The sequence below is a fragment of the Lactuca saligna genome, chromosome 4 (assembly GCF_052625555.1).
Source record: "Lactuca saligna cultivar CGN05327 chromosome 4, ASM5262555v1, whole genome shotgun sequence".
Classification (NCBI taxonomy): Eukaryota; Viridiplantae; Streptophyta; class Magnoliopsida; order Asterales; family Asteraceae; genus Lactuca; species Lactuca saligna.
In genome coordinates, this window is record NC_136420.1 from 101,129,051 (window position 1) to 101,140,536 (window position 11,486).

Sequence of the window (11,486 nt, forward strand, 5' to 3'; positions counted from 1 at the left end):
GGCGGTATTTGTCCTTTATCATCTCATATTAGAGCAACATGACGCATGGTGAAGCAAGACTGAAGATGGAGCCAACAGTGAAGATGTATTTGATTTTTAGCAAAAAGCATGGGCCATGCCAAAAACACATGATCATGACAAATAGTCATGCCAAAAACACATGGGTAAAAGGCATGGCCATGCCAAAAACGCTTGGCCATCTGGAAGTCACGTGAACTTTAATAAAAGACAGGAGAAGACGTCATTTGAAAGAGAGAACGGTTTGTGGAGCATCCTTGGGCGGTTTTGGGAGAACTCTTAGAGCTTTTGAGAAGACATAATCAATGAAAACACTTTTGATTTCATTTTTGTAAGCATTAATGTAACACCCAGAATTAGGAAGACAAGGAAAAGAAAGGTTAAGCTCTAAGTCAAGAGTCAACTCGTCGAGTCCAGGGATGAACTCGACGAGTCAGAGCGGGATCCTGGTCATTGAGTAAGTGATCGACTCGGCGAGTCAGCAAGTGGACATGGCGAGTCTGGTCTGGGCGAGAAAAACCCTAATCTCAGAGGTTGTGCCCTATATAAAGCACATTATAACCCACCCTCAACCTCTTTACTCTCCTTTTGAGTTCTAGAAACTCTAGAATTGATTAAGCCTTGATTATTTGAGAGAATAGAGACTTGGAGGAGAGACTATTGGAGAGGGGCTTGAAGATCAAGGGCTTTGCTGCAAAGGATTGGTGTAGATCCAGGATTTACTTTAGTTGGAGCTTTCATTTAAGGTAATAGTCTGTTGCTTGGGATTTTGTGCATCTAGATCTATCTTATGTTTGAGATTTGGGCATTTTGAGTATGGATGAGACCTATTTCTAGTTTAGAGTAGATCTGAGGGTGCTACCTTAGATCTAGTTTGGTAATAATCCAGAAAGTCATAAAGTTTAGGCCAATAAGTTGTTGGTGAAGCCCCTTTGTTACAACCCTAACCCTAGAGTGTTATAAGCCTATAACTCCTTGGTTACACGTAAAGTTTTCCACTTTACGTGGGGGTTAGGCTCCAGAGGAATGGATCTATGGATTTGAGCCCCTACATGGCACGAAAAGCCATTGTATGGATTAAGAACTGAAGAGACTCGGAGATTCACATGGGTGTACTCGGCGAGTTATATGAACATGAGCATGGATTCGGCGAGTTGGAAGAACAACTCAGCGAGTCTGTTGAAGATTGTCTTGGACTCGGCGAGGTTGGTCGCAGAACCTCAAACCTTTTCTGGTTAAGCCTCGAAGCAGTGATTTAGGAGGTGACTCTATGATTAGAGCAGGAAAGGACTCGAAGACCGTTAGACTCGGCGAGTCTTAGGGTGAGTCGGCAAGTTGAGTCGTGTTCTAAGAATTTTCAGAGTGCAAGGACTCGACGAGTCAACGGGTTAACTCGGCGAGTAGAGTCAGTCTGAAGGGTTGACTTTGACTTTGAACAAAGTTGTCTTAGGTTGACTGTTGGAGGGCAATTTGGGACTAAGTGTTATATTTGGTATTAGTAGATCGGGGAGTTATTGGAGTAGCAGTTCGGGAGTTGTCAGATAGCAGTCAGAAGGGTATCAGCAAGAACTACAGCAGTGCAGGTGAGTTTTCCTTCCAGTAAGAACGGTTCTACGGCCACATTGTCGACCCGTTTAGTTAGCACTTTTTTCGGACCTCGGTCTGATACAGTAGTTAGATTGCTTGATGCCTTTGTGATTCAAGCATGTTTCGTGTTATGTGTTTCGGTCTCTGGTCCGATGCAGTATGCAGTATATATGTTATGCTAGTTGATATGTTTATGCTATGTTATGTTTAGTTAGCCCGGACCTCGGTCCGATGTAGGGGACAAGGTCCCAGTCTGTTCCGGACTTCGGTCTGATGCAGTTAGCCCGGACTTCGGTCCAATGCAGCGGACAAGGTCCTAGTAAGTTCCAGACTTTGGTCCAATGCAGTTAGCCTGGACTTCGGTCCGATGCAGGGGACAAGGTCCCAGTCAGTTCCGGACTTCGGTCTGACGTAGTTAGTCCGGACTTCGGTCTGATATAGGGGCAAGGCCCCAATTAGTCTGGACCTCGGTCCGATGCAGTGGGTAAGGCCCAATATGTGCTTTATATGTTATTGTATGGTATGTGGCAGTTTATGGGAACTCACTAAGCTTTGTGCTTAAAGTTTCAATTTTTGGTTTCAGGTATTCTATTTTTAAAGGAAGATCTCGGGATGATTGCAGTGCACACACCATAGTTAGACAACCTAGGATGTTTACTCTGATGAAAAGAATAGGTTTCGGAATTAATACTCTGAATTTATGTTATGACCAGTGATATGTTTTTATAAATATGATTTTATTAATATTTCAAAAGAAATTTTAGTCGTGATTTTTGGGTCGTTACAATTAAACATTCCAATTCCATCTTTATTCTTGTTTGAGTTTTTCTTAGCCATGTGTGGCTACGAAACCCTAGTTTCTAGTTCTTGTTCAAAACATGTTGATTGCTTGACTTGAAGCATATGATTTGATGTTTGATTTGTGATTCTATTCTAGTGATTATGTTTTTTTTAAAATAGAACCCTTAAATTGGATTTGTGTTTGATTGGCCACTTTCATGAATTGAATTTTTGTGCAGTTAATTAACTTTTAGGGCACCTAATCATTATATTAAGTTAATAATTGGTAACAAGCAATAATTTTTCTTATTGTAAAACATATATCACATGTTTTCACACTTCCGGACGTATGAGAAGAAATGAACATTGTTGGGAAGCTTGTACAAAACTTAATGTAGTTTTTCAATACAATCTAAGAGCGTGTTTAGGTTAAATTAGTAAAGCTAGGTCTAGTGAAAGAGCGTGTTTTGGTTAGATAATTTGGCAAGCGATAGGTATTAGCGCGTGTTAATATCTTCCTGTACCAACTTCAAATAGCAATCTTGAATTACATCAAGTCATAATCAAGTTGAACAATAACGTTCAGAACTAGAACTGGAAACACTTTTACAACTTGTTTACAAATCTATTTTATTTTGTGCATGTTTTTAAAGTAGATTGTTATTTTATTATTTCACTTTTGCAAACAAATTCCCCTTTTTGTGATCAAAGTACCTTGCACAAAGAGGTATAGAGTTTTGTCCCGTGTCTCTGTGGTTCGACCCAGCTTGCCTTGTACTACTTTTTAGTGCATTAAAGAAGTGTATTTGGAGTTTGTTGTACCCTTATTATTTTTTGGGTTTGACACGCCTAACAAATTGGCGCCGTTGTCGGGGACACAGTGTTACTAATTGTGTATGCCAAGATCTTTTCGTACAGGTACACCATTGCCAATTGACTCGGAGATAGAGAAGACTGCAAAGAAGTTAAGGAAGCAAGCCAAGTTTCGTAAGAAGCAACCAGTTTCCGGGACTTCTTCATCATCTACCCCTCCAGTCATTAACATTTAGGAGGATATACCTCTCTCAAGTGTGTCTACATCTTAAACAAAAAGTCCATCACCTTCACCTCAACCATCTTCACCCAAAAGTACCACTCCACCCTCTCACCTACTTATAATAGCCCAAACACTACACCCACATAAACCTCAACTCCTACTCATACCATGGGAGATAACCATGGAGGGAATCTAACTCCAAATCCACCACCCGAACAAACCCTTCGCCAATGGGCAAGGCAAGAGGTTACTCAACAACCTCTTTGCAACACCTATCCGGCAGCCACAAACCTTGAATTGAAATCTGGTCTCATCCACTTACTCCCAACCTTTAGAGGCTTAGAAAACGAAGATCCCCACAAGTTCCTCACAGAGTTCCATGCTGTGTGTGTTGGCATGAAACCACACAATGTCACGGAGGACCAAATCAAGCTTAGGGCATTCCCCTTTGCAGTGCAAGACTCAGCAAAAGATTGGCTTTATGACCTTCCACCGGGGACGGTCAACACATGGGTAGATCTTGCACGCCTCTTCTTAGACAAATACTTCCCATAAATGAAAGCCTCGGCCCTAAGAAGAGAGATAATTGGGATCAAACAACACAAGAGAGAATCCTTTCATACATATTGGGAGAGATTCAAGAAGCTTTGTACCCATTGTCCAAAGCATGGAATTACCGAGTACTAACTCCTCTAATATTTCATTGAAGGAATGACCCCAATGGAAATAAGGCTTCTTAATGCTTCGAGTGGCAGATCTTTACCCGATAAGACTCCAACCGAAATCCGCAACTTAATCAAGAATATGGCTGAATATTCTAAGCATGCAAGCCATGATGAAGAATGGTACACGGATGCACCCGAAGTGTAAAAGAGGTCCAAACTCCTCAAATTGAAGCTCAATTATCCGAGCTTATGAAAGTTGTAATGATGTTGGCTAAAGAAAAGGGTGTGTAGCCCACACCCCTCCCTTGTGGTATTTTCACTCAAGTTGGGCACGCAACCGACATGTGCCCTCAACTTCAAGATGAGGATTATGCGGGAGCCAATGCTTTAGGAGAGTATTCCGGGTCGAATCAAAGGGGATTTGAGCAGCCAAGGGGTGATCAAATATGGAACAACAATCAAGGTTGGGGAGGTAATCAACATGGGGGTTATCAACAAAGACCATCATTTCCTCAGCATCAACAAAGGCCTCCATTCCCACAACAAAATTACCAACCGAGGCAACCACAACCTCCTCCTAAACAAGTCGGGTCCTCAAGCATGTCCTTAGAAGACATAGTCAAAATCCTTGCCACTAGCACTCAAAGTTTTCAGCAAGAAACCAAGGCAAGCATCAAGAATATTGAGCACCAAATGGCACAACTTGCTACTTCGATTAGTAGGTTTGAATCTCAAGGAAAGTTGACTACCCAAAATGAGAAAAACCAAAGGCACAACGTATGTGCTATCACATTGAGAGGTGGAAAGAGCTGTGATGACCCATCAATATCGATTAATCAAGAAAAAGAAAAGGAGATAGTGGTGAATAAGTCGAGTAATGAGGAGGAAAATAAAGAAAAATCCAACAAAAAGAAGTCTGCCACCACCGAAGTCAAATATACTCCACTCGCTCCATTTCCTGAAATATTGGTGAGCACAAAGAAACAACGAGAGGAGAGTGAGATCATCCAAATGTTTCAGAAATTTCATGTCAATATCCCACTCCTTGATGTCATCAAACAGGTACCTATATATGCTAAGTTCTTGAAAGAACTTTGCATATCTAAAAATAAACTTAAAGGTAATGAAACGGTAAAAGTAGGTGAAAACATTTCAGCGGTTTTGCAAAAGAAGATGCCACCAAAGTGCAAGGATCCCGGTGTCTTTACTGTGCCTTGCAAATTGGGGAATCTTCATGTAACTCGAGCTATGATTGAATTGGGTGCATCTATAAATGTCCTACCATACTCTGTTTACAAATCAATTGGTGTAGGAACATTGAGAAAAACCAGTGTAATCACTCAACTTGCTAACCGGTCGATAGTACACCCAAAAGGTGTACTAGAGGACGTGTTAGTTCAAGTCAATGAACTTATTTTCCCAACTGGCTTTTATGTTCTAGATATGGGAGATGATAAATCCTCAAATTCAAGTTCCATACTTTTGGGTAGACCTTTTCTTAAAACAGCAAAAACCAAAATTGGTGTCTACAATGGAACTTTGTCAATGGAATTTGATGGGCAGGTGATTAACTTCAATATTTTTGAAGAGAAAAAGGTACCTAAATAATGTTATCTCTTTAAATTTTGTGGATATTGTTCGACCTTTGAATAAAGAATGCTTTGGGTTGACTAACCATGATTTTTTAGAGTTGGCTTTAAATAGGAACTTTGATAAAAATTTGGTTAAGGAGATTATAGAAAAACTCAAGTTAGATAAAGAGATGTTGGTAAATATGGAGACTATGGATGAAAAGAAGAACATGGGGTTCCATGAAATGGGTATTCAGCAAAAGCTAAAGATCCAAGAATTAGAGGAGATTAAAAATGAAGCATTTGAGAACTCACACATCTACAAGGACAAGACCAAATCATTCCATGATAAGTACCTTTCTAGTAAGATATTTGAGATTGGTCAAAAGATATTACTCTATGACTTTCGTTTTAAATGGTTTTTCGGTAAGTTACGGTCCCGGTGGATTGGACCGCTCATTGTTACTAATATATTAGATCATGGTGCAATTGAGATTAAGAGTAACAAAACTGAAAAAGTATTCAAAGTTAATGGTCACAGGTTAAAGGTCTTCTATGAAGGTTTCCAAGAGGAAGACATGGAGGTTGACAGCTTGGAACGCCCGGACTACATTGAGTGAATCTAAAGGGAAAAGTCGAGCCAAAGACTTGAAACAAGGGTGGCTAACTGAGAGGCAACTCGAGAGTATTTCTTTCTATTTTCTTTATTTTGATTTATTTTATCCGTGTTGCAATGTTTTTGCATCTTTTCGAGGGTTCCGCACAAATAACTTTCCTAGGTAATGGTCAAAGAAAATTTGGTTTTGAAAAAAAAAATCAATCTAAAGAAACCTAATCTTCTTGAATAAGATGAAGTGGTAAATTAGTCTTGGTTTTAGATTAAAACTTGTTCATTTTTCATTAAAAATATTGAAGCAACCTAATCTCACACGAACATGTCTCCCGAATCTACTCGTGCAAAACAAAAAATGATAAGGTTATCAACACCAAAGCGTAAAGACAGGTACAGGTTAGCCCTTGGAACACACAACCGGTCTTATGATTAGTAAGTGCTTACTCATATCCAAACTTCAAATTCAAAAGAGCCATAAAATGAATATAAAATTTTAGTGACTCGAATTCTCCAGCACTCTAAAAAGTTTTTTCTACCTATTCCCTTCTAAATACTTTTCTTGGGGACATTGTTTCCAACTATACTTATGGATCTTTGCGCGTTTACATCAGTCCCCCTAAAAGAGTCAAGACGAAATATAAGGAAATAAACCTGGCAAACAAGATTTAAAAAAATTAAAAAAAATATTAAGTTAATCTGTGACCTTTGGGACATGAATCAGTAAACCCCAAGGGGTGTTCTAAACCTAATTGCCTAAATCTGTATTGTTTGGGACTGATTGGGTTGAAAGTTCGCTACACGGGTTCCATAGAAAGTCATGAACTTAATAAAAACAAAAAAAATAATATAAACAGGTTTAGATATTCAAATAAAGCTAATTTGTGGCCTTTGAGGTTCGAGCAAGTAAACCCGAGGGTCTTTAAATCTAGCACACCAAGGCCATCCGGTCTGGATGTGTTGGTTGGAAGCCCGCTACGTGGATTTCAAAGAAAGCCATGAGCTTTATCTGTAGGAAAATATAATTAGATAGTTTGTATATATTTATGTTTATAGTTTAATTAATAATATGTTTAGGAAAAATGCTTGGCCGCTAAAAGATTCCGTTGGACTAGACTGACTGTAAACTACTTTGACTGGTGTAAGTGGTTTGAAACGTGTAACCAATCTGGGTAAGTATTAGGGAATTTTTAGAAAATATTTTTTTGAAAACGATTGTTGTTAGTCAACAAATAGCTGGAGTCGGTCATTGCCATGCTTTGTAAAATGAAAATGATAGAGCATATTTTGCATCACATGTTTTCACAAAAGTAAGACCACAATTTGTTCCATGTGCTAACCCAATACCTGTAAAAGTGAACAAGTGTTGTAACTTTTGATTTTGTTGAGTTGCATTAGGGAATGGCTAAAAACCTTGTTTTACATGTTATATATCTTTGTGGGGTTATTGTCAAGTTATCTCAAGGCCCGACAGGTACACCTTCGACTGTATGACATAATGAGGTTAATTGGATTGAATATGTTCGTTTTGTTTTGTTTATTGCATTAATGTTTGAAAAAAAATCTTTTTGTACATATGTTATTTTCATTAGTTCTTCTTTTATTGCATGCATGCACTCTTAATTCCATTTAGTCCTTTTCGTTCCTTCCATTCTTTTCATCTTAGTTTCTTTTTAGTCGCCTATCGTCTTCTCTAGGTTGATTCTCAATTTTGTTCTTTCTTGAGGACAAGAAAGGTCTAAGCTTGGGGAGGTTTGATATGTGCATTTTATGAACCTATTTTGCATGTTTATTTTCATCCTTTTATAGCATTCTACTTCGTAATTCTTGCATTTAGTTGATCATTTGGGAAATTGCATATTTCATTAAGAATGTCTGGTACTTCACTATTTTTGATTTGTTTTGCAGGCATTATGGAGCGTAGAGCTTGGATGCTCGGAGCATGGAGTTTTGGAACATGAAGAGAAGATGAACCGGTCATTCCATGGCAGAATACATGAACACAAAACCCGAGACATTGTTGCATTGTCATCATAGTAAAGGATTACGTTTGAAACGCGGTTCTTGTCACATTGACACGGGTCGTGTTTGTCCTTTATCATCTCATATTTGAGCACCATGACGCGGTTCTTGTCACTAGAACTGGAAACACTTTTACAACTTGTTTACAAATCTATTTCATTTTGTGCATGTTTTTAAAGTAGATTGTTATTTTATTATTTCACTTTTACAAACAAATTCCCCTTTTTGTGATCAAAGTACCTTGCACAAAGAGGTATAGACTATTGTCCCGTGTCTCAGGGGTTCGACCCTGCTTGCCTTGTACTACTTTTTAGTGCATTAAAATAGTGTATTGGGAGTCTGTTGTACCCATATTATTTGTTGGGTTTGACACGCCTAACAAGAAGGTTGCCAAAACACCTCACGAGATGTGGACAGGGAAAGCTCCCTCATTGTTACATATAAAGGTTTGGGGTTGTGAGGCTTTCATAAGACGAGAGAATCACGACAAGCTCGAACCTCGTAGTGAGCGGTGTATTTTCATCGGCTACCCATAGATGTCCTTTGAATATCTCTTATATAGATCGAGTGACAATGTTGTCTTCGTCGCGAGGAGAGGGGTTTTCTGAGAACGAGAACTCATAATCCAAGGGGACAGTGGGAGGAAAATCCATCTTGAATAGATTCAAGAGTCAAGCGATCGAGGAACCTCTAATGATGGCGCTCAACCCGAGGAGGAAACTCCGGTTGAACCAATTGATGAGTCCTTACCTCTTAGATGTTCCGAAAGAGTTAGGTTTCAACCCCAGTTATATGATTTTCATATTACTATAGAAGGGGATACGTATATTAGTGATAATACACTAATAAATTTGGATGAACCTAACAGCTATAAGGAAGCCATAGCAGGCCCAGAGTCTGGAAGTGGAAAGAGGCGATAGACAGCGAGATTCAGTCTATGTATGACAACCAAGTTTGGAATTTGCACACTTATAAGAAGACCGACATGGACGGGAATGCGCACACTTATAAGGCATGATTGGTCGAGAAGGGTCTCACTCAAACTCCTAGAGTTGACTATGATGAAACCTTCTCACCAGTTGCGAAGATAAAGTCTATTAGGGTGATGTTGGCCATTGTTGCATTTCATGACTACGAAATATAGCAGATGGATGTCAAAACCAATTTCCTTAATGGAAAGTTGGCTGAGGATGTTTGCGTGGCTCATCCATAGGGTTTTGTCAATGCGAAGCACCCAATAGAGTTTGCAAGCTTGAGAAGTCCATTTATGGACTTAAGCAAGCATCTCGCAGATGGAATCTTTGTTTCGATGAGAAAGTCAAAGAGTTTGGTTTTCTACGAAGCGAGGATGAATCATGTGTATATGTCAAAGCCAATGGGAGTATAGTAAGCTTCCTCGTATTGTATGTCGATGACATACTACTCATAGGAAACGACATACCGACACTGCAGGAAGTTAAATCCTGGCTCGAGAAGTGCTTCTCTATGAAGGACCTCGGAGAGGCTGCTTATATTCTGGGAATAAGGATAGTGATAAACAGAAGTAAGAGACTAATAGGACTTAGTCAGAACACTTACTTGGAAAACGTACTAAAACGTTTTAGTATGGAGATTTCAAAGAAGGGAGAGTTACCAATCCAAAGTAATGCCAAGTTAAGTAAGACTCAAATTTCGAATACCGAAGTTGAGATACCATAAATGAGCAAAGTACCTTACGCTTCTGCAGTTGGCTCGATCATGGGGGCTATGACTTGTACTCGTCCTGATGTGGCCTTCGCTTTGAGCATGGTCAGCAGATATCAAGGGAACTTTGGCAAAGTTCAATGGACCGCAGTCAAGAATATTATTAAGTACCTTCGGAGGACCAAGGAATGGTTTCTAGTCCTCGGTGGGAGTGATGACTTAAAGGTGCAAGGGTATAGTGACGCCAGTTTTCAGACCGACAGGGATAACTACCGTTCGCAGTCAAACTGGGTCTTTACCCTAAATGGAGGAGTAGTGACTTGGAAAAGTTCCAAGCAGCAAACTGTAATTGATTTAACGTGCGAGTCAAAGTACATTGCAGCGAGCGAAGCATCAAATCTGGTAATGGAAATTTTCTGTGATAATGAAGGAGCGGTTTCCTTGACCAAGGAACCGAGGGATCATGGCAGATCTCGACATATCGACAGAAAATATCACTTTATTTGACATCGGGTAGAAGAAGGACTCCTCGTAGTAAAGAGGGTGTCGTCAGAGGATAACCTAGTAGATCCGCTTACGAAGGGGCTGATTAGGGTTAAGCACTTGCAGCACGCTAGGAGCATCGAGCTGAAGGAAGATATTAGTTTAGATTAGATAGTTTAGAAACATGTAATAGATAAATTGTAATTAACATTTGATGATTAAATAAAAGAGTATTATTTATTAGTAATGTTACTGTCTTATGTTAATTGTTTACCTATTGTTTCATTTTGCATGTTTTGACTTCCTGAATAAGAAGAATTAAACAAACGATCTACATTTGTTCATATGTTGGAAGTAGGTATGAATGAAGACTGTCATGAATTGGTGTGTATATTGTCTAAAGTGTATTGGACATAGCAAAAGTTTGCTACAACGTTCATGAGTGCTTATGAACAAGTTTTGAGCATTGGACTAAACCCACGTTTGCTGGAATCACTTCATGGAATTCATCACGAGTTATCGCAAGACGATAATATCATATGGTCTTAAAATCTTGATATATGGTTTATTGTTTGCTAATTGATTTTGCATTGATAGTGCGTAAACGCATCACTAACTTGATGTTATAAAACGCATTGTTGTGTATGATTTGGTTAGTGGATAGTAAATGCATATAATTTGAAGTTTATTTGTTTCTTTTATCCTAAGAGGTTAAAAGCGATATTAGGGCCACTCGATGATTTGATTTGACTTATGTGTCGGGCCCAGTCAGTACTGAATTGATGTGTTCAATTAAGTTCTAATCAGAGATCGAGAAACAAACTGCTGGACAATAAGTATGACTATGTTCCATGTAATTGTTTGCATGATATCTAGAATAAAGGATTATATGATCCCTTATCTTAAGGACAGGTTATTGATAAGATCAAGAGTTTTGAGAACTGTGATTACTAATCGGATCCAGAAGCATTTGCATTTATAGTTATTAGACTTATCCAAATGGGAGACTGTTGGATTAGTGTCTAAGTCCA

The 11,486-nt window shown here is 39.0% G+C and overlaps 1 protein-coding gene across 1 annotated transcript; it reads left to right on the forward strand.

The window, feature by feature from the left end:
* Window positions 1-5,860: 5,860 nt before the first annotated feature.
* LOC145039981 (uncharacterized) lies at window positions 5,861-6,277 on the forward strand. Its single transcript, XM_078987975.1, has one exon. The coding sequence runs from the start codon at window positions 5,861-5,863 to the stop codon at window positions 6,275-6,277; it is 417 nt and encodes a 138-aa protein (XP_078844101.1).
* Window positions 6,278-11,486: the final 5,209 nt, after the last annotated feature.

Bases quoted from the DNA above. Each gene is read 5' to 3' on its own strand.
- LOC145039981 (XM_078987975.1), top strand. From the start codon at position 5,861: ATGGAGACTATGGATGAAAAGAAGAACATGGGGTTCCATGAAATGGGT.